The following is a 15,699-nucleotide window of genomic DNA, read 5'->3' on the forward strand; positions in this document are numbered from 1 at the left end:
ATGCTGAGAACACTAACCCACCACATTATATACTGTTAGCATACGCAGTGTTGAGAACATTAACCCACCACATTATATACTGTTAGCATACGCAGTGCTGTATATGCTGAGAACACTAACCCACCACATTATACTGTTAGCATACGCAGTGCTGTATATGCTGAGAACACTAACCCACCACATTATATACTGTTAGCATACGCAGTGTTGAGAACATTAACCCACCACATTATATACTGTTAGCATACGCAGTGCTGTATATGCTGAGAACACTAACCCACCACATTATATACTGTTAGCATACGCAGTGTTGAGAACATTAACCCACCACATTATATACTGTTAGCATACGCAGTGCTGTATATGCTGAGAACACTAACCCACCACATTATATACTGTTATCATACGCAGTGCTGAGAACATTAACCCACCACATGATATACTGTTAGCATACGCAGTGTTGAGAACATTAACCCACCACATTATATACTGTTTATATACACAGTGCTGAGAACACTAACCCACCACATTATATACTGTTAGCATACGCAGTGCTGTATATGCTGAGAACACTAACCCACCACATTATATACTGTTAGCATACGCAGTGCTGAGAACACTAACCCACCACATTATATACTGTTAGCATACGCAGTGCTGAGAACATTAACCCACCACATTATATACTGTTAGCATACGCAGTGTTGAGAACATTAACCCACCACATTATATACTGTTAGCATACGCAGTGTTGAGAACATTAACCCACCACATTATATACATACGCAGTGTTGAGAACATTAACCCACCACATTATATACTGTTAGCATACGCAGTGTTGAGAACATTAACCCACCACATTATATACATACGCAGTGTTGAGAACATTAACCCACCACATTATATACTGTTAGCATACGCAGTGTTGAGAACATTAACCCACCACATTATATACTGTTAGCATACGCAGTGTTGAGAACATTAACCCACCACATTATATACATACGCAGTGTTGAGAACATTAACCCACCACATTATATACATACGCAGTGCTGAGAACACTAACCCACCACATTATATACATACGCAGTGCTGAGAACACTAATCCACCACATTATATACTGTTAGCATACGCAGTGCTGTATACTAAACCCACCACATTATATAATGTTAGCATACGCAGTTCTGTATACTAAACCCACCACATTATATACTGTTAGCATATGCAGTGCTGTATACTAAACCCACCACATTATATACTGTTTGCATATGCAGTGCTGAGAACATATCCCACCACATTATATACTGTTAGCATACGCAGTGCTGTATACTAAACCCACCACATTATATACTGTTAGCATACACAGTGCTGAGAACATATCCCACCACATTATATACTGTTAGCATACGCAGTGCTGTATACTAAACCCACCACATTATATACTGTTAGCATACGCAGTGCTGTATACTAAACCCACCACATTATATACTGTTAGCATATGCAGTGCCGAGAACATAACCCACCACATTATATACTGTTAGCATACGCAGTGCTGAGAACATAACCCACCACATTATATCCCAAACACCAACCCTTTAGAGAGCCCATGTTTTCACCCAGAGGCAGGAACATCAGTTCTTCATTAAGACAGTGTGTGTGTGTGCAGCAGGCTAAATGGATATGCAGTGCTCAGGGATTCCTGCCCTGGACAACATTCTAGCACAGCACTGCAGCCAAAGCTCTCATGGACTCTAACCATTACTTAGAGTCAGCGGATTATACTAAATTCACACACACACACACACACACACCCTACATACACATAGACATGCATGCACACACACACACACACACACCTACACACACTCACACAGTATGCACACACACACACACACATACAATAAGTGGGAGGTATGTTTTGATTGGAGGGGAGTGGGTCCAGAGTTAAATTATTTTCATGCGTCCATAAAAAATATCCTGATTCATGTAGATTAAAGGATATTAAAGCCCTTTTCTAATTAAATCTAGCTGATCCACTGGTTTTCGCTTTGCTTTGCATTAACAGAGTAAGCCCTGTAAGTCCAAGTTCTCGCTGTCCTGTCTGGTCTCCTTCACTCCTCTCCTCTCCCCTTCTTCCTCCTCTTCTCCCTTCCTCTTTTCTCCTCTCTGTTCCCTCTCCTCTCCTTTCTGCTCCTTTCCTCTCCTCCTATCTGCTCCTCTCCTCTCCTATCTGCTCCTCTCCTCTCTGCTCGTCTCGTCTTGTCTCCTCTCCTCTCTCTGTCCCTCTCCTCTTTTCTCCTCTCCTATATGCTTCTCTCCTCTCTGCTCGTCTCCTCTTGTCTCCTCTCCTCTTTTCTCCTCTCCTCTTTTCTCCTCTGCTCCTCTCCTCTCCTAATGAAAGGGGGTCTTGCCTCGTTGATCTTCAGCACCACCTCGTGTTCTTCTTCTAGGGGGCTTTTAGATTCAATAAGAACTCGGCTCCGCTGCGGGCGCCTGACCTGGAATCCTCATCATTCACCACCTCACTGGAGATGATTGCTATAGAGCATCACAGTCCCGCCCACAAGAGTTTCCGGAAGTAAGAATTCAATGCAATTTCTCCATTGACAATTCGGGTATAAGCCATAAAAACTTAACTGCACATGGTAGACTCAAAACCAGCTACGGCTGTACTAAGCGATTGTGTATGCTCATATAGACGCCAAAAGTTCACGGGGCACTAACCTTGTTTTGAGATAAATGTCTTTTATTCACGATGTCTTGGATAAGTACTTCATTACCCACAATCCTGAACAATCCCACAATCCCACAGTGATGCCTCTGATTGGTGGAAAGGCCGTTAAGGTTATAGTTTGAAACTTTATCAGCGAAAATTATTGACAAAGAGTCTTTTACCGCCTATGGCGAAATTCTTAATGTGAATAAAAACTTTCTAGACGAACATTGGTACTTGTATCAACAAGGATTGTGGTTTATATATCACACAAACTTAGTCAGGGCCAATACACCATCAAATAGAACACTGGAAATGCTAGTTTGAACACTTAACTTTTCAGTTAGCCGACAGGCTAATAATTAGCCTTTCAGACATTAGAATGTCATTATAATGCTGCTAACATTAGCCTACATGCTGCAACACAGGTATGAAATATATTATGTTTTAGTGACCTTGTTGTTTCTATGAATATGAATTGTTGTTTATATGAAACATCAACTTAGTCGAGGCTTGAAAAGCCCGGTATATCCCCATTAAGTACTTAAATCTTTGAACTAGCTAGCTAGCTGATAGCACAGGCTGGATGCTACCACCGGCTAGACACTGCAGTAAAATGGTTAGAACTAGCAAACTGTCCATGCCCCCGTGAATATTTCACTGTTTCAAGGACGACATCAAGAGTGTCCAAAGGGGTGAAAACCACTTTAAATTGGGTCACATTATTGACTGCTGTGTGTCGAGGGTCAGCTTGTGGGTTTTGTAAGGGCCAGCATGAGGGACAAGACCTATCAAACCTACGAAGTTGTGTGGTGAGTTTTGCAGGGAGGTTGGTAATGCTAGTTAACATTAGCTAGGCTACTGTAGCCTTCATACTGTACGAGCCATATCATCAATCATTAACCTAGAAGTACTTCTTCGTACATTTAATGAACATTTTGTGTAATAATTCACAGCAAGTTAATAAACTGAATATGGTGGTCCAAGAGCAGACCATGCACCGGTCCATGCATCAGGATGGCAGTCAGATATGAAGCACTGCACAATGTTGCTAACGTTAACGTTAACCGGTTTCACACACACGATATAAAATACACAATGGTAAATATAACATTCAATACCAAAACACTATTATTTACACGATTACTCCTGAAATAACTGCTATTAACTATATAAAAATCATTGTTTGGAGGAAAGGGTTCGCGTGTTGTCGCCGGTTGGAAACATGGTTGGAAATGATTCGCTGGTTCGTGCTGCTTATATATTTTTCAGTGAGGCGCGGTGGTTTATGGGATGAGTAGTTCCTTCGCTCGGAAATAAAAATATGAACACAGTCTTGTACCTTTGACTTTTTTTGGACTTTCTCTTCGTTTTTTCACTTGAAATGATATGTTATATGCTTATGAGTTACGCCGTAGCTGATTAGCCTTAGACATGCTCTAAAACTCTTTAGATACGGATTTTTCCAAAACGTCAATGGGAGAAATGAATGGGAAATTTACTTCCGGAAACTAAGCTCTCTCGGAGGCGGGGCGGGACTGTGATGCTCTATTGTGCTGCTCGCTCCTCAAGGTGAAGAGAGAGCTCCATTACCAGGCCCTGGCTTTCCTTTCATTTGAGTCTGCTTGTTTGCTCTTTGCCCTGCAGTTGCTGTTGTGTTGCTTATATGAGTAGATGTCAGCTGAATGTGTGTGTGTGTGTGTGTGTGAGAGAGAGAGAAAGTGTGTGCGTGTATATATATATATATATATATATATATATATATTAGTGCTGTCAGTTAAACGCGTTATTAACGGCGTTAACGTAAACCTATTTTAACGGCGTCAAGAGATTAACGTTCTTTTTGGTGTAACAAACTTTGTAGTTTTTTCACAAGCTGTTGCAACAACTAGTAATGTTAGAACAACTACAACACCATACTGGATCTACCTAGACCGTGCTGCATGTAGCCTACACGCCCCCTTTTAGGGGAAAGGGAGCTGTTTGGATAATGGAAACCTATGCTGCATAGAAGTGAGCAGCGAAAAGGGGTTATACTTACTAAATCTTGAAACAAACGTGAATAAAAGGCACAAAATAAGGTTGGTGTAAGAGTTATCTGTGTGTTTATGGGATTAATGTGACCATTATGTTCCTCTTTCCAGTTTAGCCTACTAACAGGAGTGTCACGAATGTAGGCACAGTCAAACTGTCCGTGGCTGACTTTAACAAAGTTCGGCAAGCTTAACTTTACATGTCATAACATCAACTAAACATAAGTCACACATTCATTCTATCACTTGTAATATGAACGTAGCCTTTTTCCTACAACTAGGTGAGATAATTGGCTATGCCTGTTATACTTAAGTTCCACAGTTAGCTAGCTAGCAAGCTAACCATTTTACATGGGATATGGTAAGTGTGGCTAGTACGTGCTGAATGGGTTGTTATCTATGTAGCCTACATCGTTTCAACATGAGTAAGTTACATACACATAATTCTTTATAACTGCCGTGTTAGTAAAATTATTGAATGGCTTGTAAATTAATAACTAGATGTAATGTCAAGGTGTGATTAGGCTATCTGTCTTTCCCATTAGAATCAATGGGGCGTGATGCAGATTAAATGTAGCCTATCTGATAATGCGCTTTTAGTAGGCTACGTAAAGGCATGCTGCACACACTTGTTTGGACTTACGAGCCGGCCAATGAGTAGATTCGTACAATAAACACCAACGCAGTTCTGAACTCCCGGTCAGCTGAATGGTGTTTTAAATTGCTGTGGACACCAATGCCGACATGAGTGCACTCTGCTTTCGACATTCATTTACTGTACATTAGATTCCATTCTTTTCAATACAACTCATTAAATCCATTGTTCATCCAGTGTTTGCATGTTAAAAACTTGATGTGTGCGGCGCTGATGTGTGTGGCAAGTGACAGTGCACCATAGACTGTAGGCCTATAAAATGGCAGTGCACTCATGTCGAAAAGTTCCTTATTTTCAACTGAACTCAAAGATAATGAATATAGTATTTTATGTTTGTTATGCCCTTTATTAGCTATATTTCTGAAGAATATATTGTGTTGTCTCAGGTCTGCTGCACATCTTTTGAAATTTGATTTGAAATAATCAAATAGACCTACGTCTTAAAGTTAAGTTAATGAAGTAACTTGCTTTGCTTTCATTTGAATCCTAATCAAGATATACAATAATTGCTTTATATTGTTAACATTGGATTAACACCTGCTTTTACCAGGCAGAAATATATTTCACCGCAAAAGATGTGCGCTTTCATGGGAACTGGAAAGTTCACAAATGCAAAATAATAGAATTTTAATCATGCGATAAAATATGTGATTAATCGTGATTAACTAAAGGAATTCAGTGATTAATCGTGATTAAAATATTTAATCGTTTGACAGCACTAATATATATATATATATATATATATAAGATTTTATTTTATGACTGTTATTTAGTCTTGATGAGTTCTAGACACTGTATGCTTTGTGATGCCAATAAAGCGTTTTGAATTTGAACATTTGAATTTGAGAGAGAGAGAGCTCACAGAGTAAACTTTGTTTGTTATCTAACACTCCATGTGGAATTCATCAAACTCAACTATCATATTCTACATTCACCCTCTATTATACTATATCAGTGGCAAAAGATATCCTATCGGAACATCAAATATTACCAACCGTCCCGTATTTCCAACCTATGTGTCACTTACTATTCATTTCAATACAAACCAAGACTGCGGATTCCTAAAGAAATACAAGCACCCACACCATAAGTGTATCTAAATTAGCTATGTACCAAAAATTACATTTTACCGATGACTCGAACAGCTGTAAACAGTCTTGTAAGGCTGCGTTTACAAATCCGCTTGGAGCCCCAGTGGAATTTTGAATTGCGACGAGAATTTTCGGGCTAACCGTTGATGTGTTGTGAGAAAGGTTGGAAATAGGCACCCACCAGCCCAGCACTAAAGTCTGAGCGTGGTAAACAAAATCAGATATTTCAGGCAGTAAAAGCCCCAGTAACCAAACTAGATTTTGTACAAATCTACACAACTATGGCTACTGAAAAATGTAAGGTTAATTTATCAAATGTTATTTTGAAGTATTAAAAAAACATAATTGTTTTAGAATTTTCGAACAAAATGGTTGGTAATTAGTATGTTTACGATACATGTGTTAGGCTTGGAAATACACTGAGAGACATATTGGAGAGTGACGCCTTACAGTGATTCATGTTCATGTTATATTATAGCTATAAGAAATATGTAAGAACTATGTAAGAAATATCATTAAATAACATATACATAGTTCTTACATATTTCGGAAACACTTTATAATAACTACACACAATTCATCATTTATTAAGCCTTTGTTACTTATTAGTTAATGGTTTGTTCATCATTAGTAATTTCTTGTTCATGTATAATTTATCATTAATAATAATAATTTACTTTAATTTAATACATGATGAATTGTGTGTAGTTATTATAAAGTGTTACCGAAAAGTCTTATATACAAAACCTAACAGAAGAATTTTCCTATCTAATTTCAACTTATTTAAGTTTCTTTGAACTTTCAGAAGTAGTTCATGACTTTCTTTTTCACTAAGGTATGGAAATAAAGTGACAGAGGCTAAATTCTCTAGTCATTTTTCAACATTGGAAAGACAAGAGAATACACTAAGTCTAAATAAAAACAAAATGTGTTGACATTTGTAAGTCAGGGGATGTCTATAAAAACTAGGTACTTTGTTGAATATGCCTATATTTATAGTTAAAACAATGATTAACAGGTTGTAATCAACTGGAAATGTGACAAACATGCTTGGACAAAGACCCAAGGTTATCTTGCCCCCACACACATTATGGAGGATGGTAAAATAGGCAAAAAATTCCATAAGAACCACTGTTTGAAAGTTACAGAAAAAGGTATCATCTTGGAATCCATGCATTTCCATGGAATTATTTTTGGAATCTGATCCCTTATCATACCTGTTCATTCGTTCTCGTCGCTATGCTATGACTGTTGACAATGCGCTCTTAAAATAACATATCAACAACTCGCCATAGACTTCTGACCAGGTTTGTCTTGATCAGTGGCGTAATGCGTTTTAGGTGGTGTATAATATCGATTTTTACACAATGCGCCAGGCCACTCCCTAGGTTGGTAATTGCCACACCCCTGGATGCAAAAAAATAAATGTGCAAAATAAGAAAATAAACTGCGCCGGGTGGAAGACGAGTTTTACGCCATGCGCCAGGGTGCAAAATAGGGGCCTTGATGTGCCGTGTGCTCCAGTTTTCCCAGCCTCTTGTTATGTGTGTTCAGCCATTTTGGGTTTGCCACCTGAAGTTCATCTTTGTCCATCATTTGATTAATTAGTGTGTGTATTTAAACCTGGTTTTCTGTTACTGTTGTACTGAGTCTTTGTCAAACCGCTTTGGTTAGTTTCTGCTGAGAACTTTGCTCTGTCATTTTTGCATTACGTTGTTATGTGAATAAACCGACACGACACACAGAGCTGTAGTTGGATCTTATGCTACTCCATTTATTCCAACAACACACGTTTTTCTAACTTCCTACTCATGTTCTCACGTGCCAACGTAAAAACCCAATCAACACGCAGCATTGTCATAGCAATGCCAAACATAACATATGTATTACCCTTTTATTTGGTGGATTTATGCTTTGGACCTTGTATTGAAGATTTTTGTTTTTGTGCCTTTGGATTACTTGGACTTTTGTGACTACTGGATTTTCATTTTGGAATGCTGCCTCTTGCCTAACTGCCCTGCCTTAGTTGGATTGCACTTTGTTTTGAGCTTTTGTCTGGATCTTCTGAGCTTTTTGGAATGCTTTATTAAATCTGAACTTTTTATGTTATCTCTGCATCTGAGTCCTATCCTTAGCGTAGTGGTTAGCTAATTACCCTAGCAATCCAGAGACCCGGGTTTAATTCCTGATCCCGGCGTAACATATATGTTACAGTAGCTGGTGGTTCAATTGCTGCTCTGTAAGGATGCTGCCTGGTGTGAGTAGGCCTGTTTGGTGTTCAGCTGTTGCTGTACCAACGTTGCAGTGATGTATGAGTATGCCTATGGTGGTTCAATTGTATGTTATACATGTGGAAGGGGGGCAACACAGAAAATGTAGCCTAGGGGCCCATGACCACCTTAACCCGCAGGTCATCGGATCATCAGATGTCCAGGTGGTGGCTAACACAGGCAGACGGGGAACTAACATATAAAAATGAAAGAAATCAGACTAGTCTAGCAGAAACATGTCCTAAAACAACCCTTAACGTTCGTTTTCAAAACTGTGCAACTCACCGAGTGGTTAGTGGTGTCCATTGATGTTCCAAAACAAGTAGCATAGCGAAATACAGTTTATGTCGTGTTTTATTTGGCATTTTCTAAAATCCCACTGATTTCTGTTGGAAGACTCATTGCACGTTGATATTACTGCGCCACCGTCTATGCTTCAGGCTCAAATATTGAGCAGAAGTTTATACGCGGTTGTGAGGTGTCTGAAAAAATAGTTTCGCAATAGCAAATAAGACGGCTGGAAATCATACTTTGCGCCGATATATTGGATAATCAACGAACACCACTAACCACTCGGTGAGTTGCACAGTTTTGGAAACGAACGTTAAGGGTTGTTTTAGGACATGTTTGTGCATGCCTGTTGCAGCCACTCTGAAGCAGTAAAGCAGTTGATGGCATGAAGGTGTGGGGGACTCATTTGCTTTCAGAGTAGAAGAGTCTGAGGTAAGAAAGCAAAACTAATTTTAACCTGTACTTGATGTACGAGATAACAAAACATTAATAGGTTACCTTTATGTGTGACTGGATGATATTACCTACATTTACATTAATTCATTTACCTGACACTTGAAGTGTCTTTCCAATGGACTGACATTCAAGCTACAATACAATGCAAAAGAGTAACTTAGAGTAACAATAAATACATCTAGTCAGCACTACATTTACATACATTACAAGATAACTAGAGCTTGATAGTGCAGACGTTTCAGTGACAGCCAGGGAAGTGAAGCCTGGAGGAAAACTAAGTTCAGAACACTGACACACTTGTCAAACTTCTACATGTTGTAAAGCATGTAGGGCAATTCCACGGAAAATTGACTTTTTGTCACATCCATAACGCCAGTGAAATGCCTTGGCATTTGTATGATGTGAATGATAACATATTTTACATAACATTTGTTGTGCATTTTTCTCATGTACATTAAAATAAATATAAAAATATAAAATGCTCAAATATCATGTAATCATTCACATCATACCATACCATCACATTTTATTGGCGTTATTTAAACGTTATTTAAACGTAATTTTCCATGGAATTGCCCTGTAACACAATGTGGACTCCCCGTTAGTGTTCAGAATATATCAGATGGGGTCAGGCTGTGGTGTGAATGAAAATGAAATGACAACCATTATACCTTATTCCACTGCTTGGTTGAATTTTGTGTCCTACGTAATTTAGAACGACCATTAACCGTATGTTATTTGCACACCTATGAAGTAGATCCATTTTGTTGGCCGTATCACACTTGTATATTAATTCGCCGAACTCTTTGTGAAGTTTAAATGAACCGTCACATTGCATCCGAGCTGTAAGCAAAGTAATGCAGGCGTTCAGAACATGGCAACATTGTAGCATATGACGGAGGTGGCTTTTAGCTAGATGGATGACAGCAGGCTAAGTAAAATAGCAATGTTTTAAAGCTAAAGTTCATCAGAGTCCGCTTCACGTCAGGGCCGTTTTACAACCTGGACCGTGCATTAATAAAAATGATACAAGTGTGGAAATCAGGTCCTGTGTGTGTGTCAGAGGGTTTTGATGGTGATGCAGAGCAAATAGTTTCAAAGAAATGAGGATAAGATTTCTGAAAATTCAGAGTCTGACACTGAGTTTGAAGAGGAGGATAAGCATGAGCCAGCTCCGAAACGTAAAAGAGCCTCAGGACTAGCCCTTCAGCAGCCAGGACAAGCCTGCGAGCAGCCAGCCCCAGGACCATCCCGTGAGCAGCCAGCCCCAGGACCATCCCGTGAGCAGGCAGGACCAGCCCGCATGCAGCCAGCCCCAGGACCATCCCGTGAGCAGCCAGGACCAGCCCGTGAGCAGCCAGGACCAGCTCGTGAGCAGCCAGGACCAGCCTGTGAGCAGCCGGGACCAGGACCATTCCGTGAGCAGCCAGGACCAGCACGCAAGCAACCAGCCCCAGGATCAGCCCGCAAGCAGCCAGCCCCAGGACCAACCCGTGAGCAGCTAGCTTTAGGACTACCCCGTCAGCCTACATTGAAACGCAAGTGAATCTCAGGACCAGCCTGCCAGCAGCCAGCCCCAGGACCGGCCAATAAGCAGCAGGCCTCAGAACCAGATCGTGAGCAGCCAGCCATAGGACCAGCCTGTCAGCCAGCTCCGAAACGCAAGCGAACCTTAGGACCAGCCCACCAGCATCCAGGACCAGCTGATGAGCAGCAAGCCGCAGGACCAGCCGTTGAGCAGCCAGCCATAGAACCAGCCATTGAGCAGCCAGACATTGGACTAGACTGTCAGCAGCTTGCAAATGACAACATATGGATGTCAAAAAATGGTAGAATTGAATGGTCTTCCTGCTCAAGAAATGAACCCCCCTGCATGGCTGCCAATGTGATTCGGATGCTACCAGGACCTACATGCTCGATGTCTTGTGCATGTCACTTATGCACAAGATATCAATTCTTCTTTTTAACTTTTCATGCCATCCCCTATCAAAAAATACATATGCAATACACACACAGTGAGACTGCCCCTCATGTGTGGTATAGTCTGGTATAAAATTGCCGTGTTCAATGGTTCAATGTGTTGTTCAGACAGATGTTATTGAGTATGTTCAATTTCTAATGAAATTCAAATAAATAAAACTTGCTTCATTTGTACAATTGTTGATTATTTTCCAGTTATCACTGTTTTATGATGCATTTCCTTATTTTGTTATATTTTAATACAAAAATAAACAAAAACAAGTGGCACTTCTATTCATAATTGTGATTTAACAACGGGAAAGGCAACGCATTTAACATATGTGTTGTTTATATTACTTGCAATTGGGATGAAGTAAACATCTAGTGAGTATTTTTAAAAAAAAAAAAGTTTGATTATGTTGAATTAAAAGGCCTAAAATGCAATGGGTCCACTAGACCCAGCAGCACCTCCTGTGTAACAAAAAGCCGAACACCCTATGAGGGTTAAGCTAAAAACTGAAAACGGGTCCCACAGACCCGAACACCTTATAAGGGTTAACTTCTATGAACAGACCACCGTGTCGTCCATTATCCCTTACTTCTATTCTGTGTAGATTTCAATAATTTAACATAATTGATTACAAACAATATTGGGTGACATTTTGTTACATTTAACAAATTGAAAAAAGAGAGAGAAAAAAAAGATATTATAATAGGTCAAAAAACGAGTCATTTTTATCAGGTTGTTATTTATTAAAATCCATCAGAATTCCAGTTTGTAGATTTCATTCATAGGGTTTAAGATTTGCAGGAAAAAAATCAACACTCCAATCTAATGTCTAATCAGTTGCAGTGTTCTAGAAGTCTGCATCTATAGTTACAATGCAAGGGTGTCTTAGGTAGGTCTGCATCTATAGTTACAATGCAAGGGTGTCTTAGGTAGGTCTGCATCTATAGTTACAATGCAAGGGTGTCTTAGGTAGGTCTGCATCTATAGTTACAATGCAAGGATGTCTTAGGTAGGTCTGCATCTATAGTTACAATGCAATGATGTCTTAGGTAGGTCTGCATCTATAGTTACAATGCAAGGGTGTCTTAGGTAGGTCTGCATCTATAGTTACAATGCAAGGGTGTCTTAGGTAGGTCTGCATCTATAGTTACAATGCAAGGGTGTCTTAGGTAGGTCTGCATCTATAGTTACAATGCAAGGGTGTCTTAGGTAGGTCTGCATCTATAGTTACAATGCAAGGGTGTCTTAGGTAGGTCTGCATCTATAGTTACAATGCAAGGATGTCTTAGGTAGGTCTGCATCTATAGTTACAATGCAAGGGTGTCTTAGGTAGGTCTGCATCTATAGTTACAATGCAAGGGTGTCTTATAATGATAATTACTATGCTATTATGTACATGCTGCTCTCTACCAATATTAAGGTCATCATGTTGTACAAAACACTTACAAATAGAACAAATAACTACTGTAACTGAACTTTTGAGTAACTGCATTTGGAATGTACAGTCCCGTATTTTATCATAGTGCAGCATACACTTAACCAACATCTGGAGGATAGTATATTTGACAAACTCTTGTAATCACATGTTATATGAACATTACAATATGTTTAACATCATTTAAACATTCCCTTTATCAGTAATGATAACAACAACACAATATAAAAGCTGAAAAAGACGTCTTAATTGTTCAGTCCCTATGACTTGAAACCATGTCTTTTATTGACATCAACTTGACTTCAGCAATTTCACCAGATCTTTGGCATTCATGCGAGAATTGGGTGTAAATCTTAACAGTGGTTTTAAAATGTCATGAAGAGCAGGCTGTAGTTCAGCCAGAGCTTGAGGACCCTGGCGATCATAGAGAAGTTTACGTATTTCTTGCTGGTTATTGCTTGGCCAAGGTCTAGAGTTTGAGAACATCTCCAGAAGGGTGATGCCAAGAGACCACATGTCGGACATGGTGCTGCATTTCTCACACTCTACTATGCACTCTGGGGCCATGTAGGCAGGGGTTCCTCCCAGAGGGCCATAGTAACCCGCTGTTTTACCACTTCCTGTTTGAACACTTCCATACATGGTGTCTTTGAAGTTCGCCAGGCCCCAGTCAGTGAGATAGGCCTTTCTGTTACCTTCTGAAACCTGTGAACGACAATGAGAAAGGTCAACTTAAATGACCAGTGATTTGTGAATGACATTAAACCTGAAATGCTTGAGCATTAAAATTAAGCTTTGGATGTTAGTAAGCCTACAGTAATATTCTTCAATTATTAAGCTTAGCCATTCATGATTTAATTCGACTCCATATGAAACATGATACTCACCATTATGTTTGCTGGCTTCAGATCCTGGTGGATGATCCGTTTATCATGTATGTACTCAACTGCCATAGCGATATCTAAAGCTACACACAGCTTATCCTCATACTGTAACTGAAAGTGTAATCAAAGAATGTTTTTAACAAATTGTTATTATAATGTATTAAATGTTGATTACTATTTTCTATGTTAATTGCTATTATTACTTATAGCGAACATGCCTCACCTTGATGGGAATATCTTTATAAATAACCTGATTGAGGTTGGCACCTTGGATGTACTCATTAGCAATGAGGATCTTTGTCTCACTTTTGGCTACAGCCATCATCCTCACAATGTTTGGGTGAGACAAACGCCTGAAGAATATTTAATGTGATATTTTTGTCAATATTTGAATGTAAATTAAGCATGTTTACAGTATACTTACTGTATTAATGTGATGTTTAGCATAATTGTGTTGCATAACAAATAAACTGACTATGCAATCTACAGATTGACCAAACAATCATGTTTGAATTACATGCATACTATTACAAGACATATATACATACAAGATTGCAAATGCAGCTTCATGAAATGAACAATAAAGCATACAGAAACAGACAGAGAGACAGACAGACAGACACACACACACACACACGCACACACTTACAAAGGAATGAGAAACTCATTTGTGATGACTGAACTATCTCTAATAGGGATGATCTTTACAGCAGCAGGAGTTTCCTGGTATGAGCCTTTGTAAACTTCTCCATATGATCCACTTCCAATGCAATTACTGTAGTCCACGGTTATTGTAGATACATCCACAAAATGAAAATGTGTAAGGGGATCTAGACGTAAGAGAATATGCTAAAAGTTGTAGGTAAATTGAACCTTTTATGAACACCATACATTGAACTGAACAAAAATAGAAATTTAACATGGAACAATCACAAATATTTACTGATTTGAAGTTGCTATATCTCACAGTAGTGTGGATGCTGTATAATATTTGAGAGAAATAATTTTCCTGTGGCCATGAAGAAATTAAATTATTTCTTTCTCTTCACAAAACATTGGACCACAACCTTTCATGTTTTATTCATATTTTCTTAACATAGGTGTATTAATTGTTTCAGGCTAAAAATATCATACCCTTTAATGAGTTTAAACACCAAGCTTGTTTCTAAGTAGCAAGTCTTTTTTCATGTACTGGTCTCAAGATTAAATCCTGTTGAGCTATCTCACCATGTCCATGTGCTCTCGTTCTGTGGATCCCAATCTCACCATGTCCATGTGCTATGGTTCTATAAGTATAAGTATATATACTTTTTTGATCCCGTGAGGGAAATTTGGTCTCTGCATTTAACCCAATCGGTGAATTAGTGAAACACAAACAGCACACAGTGTACACACAGTGAGGTGAAGCACACACTAATCCTGGCGCAGTGAGCTGCTTGCTACAACGGCGGCGCTCGGGGAGCAGTGAGGGGTCAGGTGCCTTGCTCAAGGGCACTTCAGCCGTGCCTACTGGTCGGGGCTCGAACCGGCAACCCTCCGGTTACAAGTCCAGAGTGCTAACCAGTGGGCCACGGCTGCCCACGGCTGTTTTGTGGACTCCAGCTCCCATCTCTCCAGCTCCCCAGCTCCCATCTCCCCAGCTCCCATCTCTCCAGCTCCCCAGCTCCTATCTCTCCAGCTGCAGCCTCCTCTGCTGCCCCTCCTGTGCCATAGCCAGAGCTCTGAGTGGAGGCAGCCATGTTGAGACCCATGGGCGGATTATGAACTTTCGGGCCCCTGGGCCCAGATGTATTAAGGGCCCCCCACTAATTGTCGTATATGTGGGAGGGGGGGTTTGGGGGTCCTCAAATTTTGAATTTTTTGATGTGATTTCCTGTATTCTGGTGCATTTTGGGGATGGC

General features: G+C 39.8%; 1 protein-coding gene across 4 annotated transcripts in view; it reads right to left on the reverse strand.

Moving 5' to 3' along the window:
* Nucleotides 1-12,207: 12,207 nt before the first annotated feature.
* The window catches only part of LOC143140340 (GTPase IMAP family member 8-like), a 40,634-nt gene continuing 37,142 nt past the window's right edge, over nt 12,208-15,699 (reverse strand). For all 4 annotated transcript variants that reach the window (XM_076301151.1, XM_076301152.1, XM_076301148.1 and 1 more), the window contains 4 exons: nt 14,448-14,628; nt 14,022-14,151; nt 13,802-13,909; nt 12,208-13,619 (listed from right to left, as the gene is read on the reverse strand). In XM_076301151.1, the coding sequence (XP_076157266.1) occupies nt 13,206-13,619; nt 13,802-13,909; nt 14,022-14,151; nt 14,448-14,628 (833 nt within the window). In that variant the 3' untranslated portion in view covers nt 12,208-13,205. The remainder of the gene's footprint in view (nt 13,620-13,801; nt 13,910-14,021; nt 14,152-14,447; nt 14,629-15,699) is intronic.

This window comes from Alosa pseudoharengus, unplaced genomic scaffold (genome assembly GCF_046254945.1).
Source record: "Alosa pseudoharengus isolate Yale_2024_CS ecotype anadromous, Long Island Sound unplaced genomic scaffold, YU_APseudo_1.1 YU_APseudo_1.1_scf_23, whole genome shotgun sequence".
Taxonomy (NCBI): Eukaryota; Metazoa; Chordata; class Actinopteri; order Clupeiformes; family Clupeidae; genus Alosa; species Alosa pseudoharengus.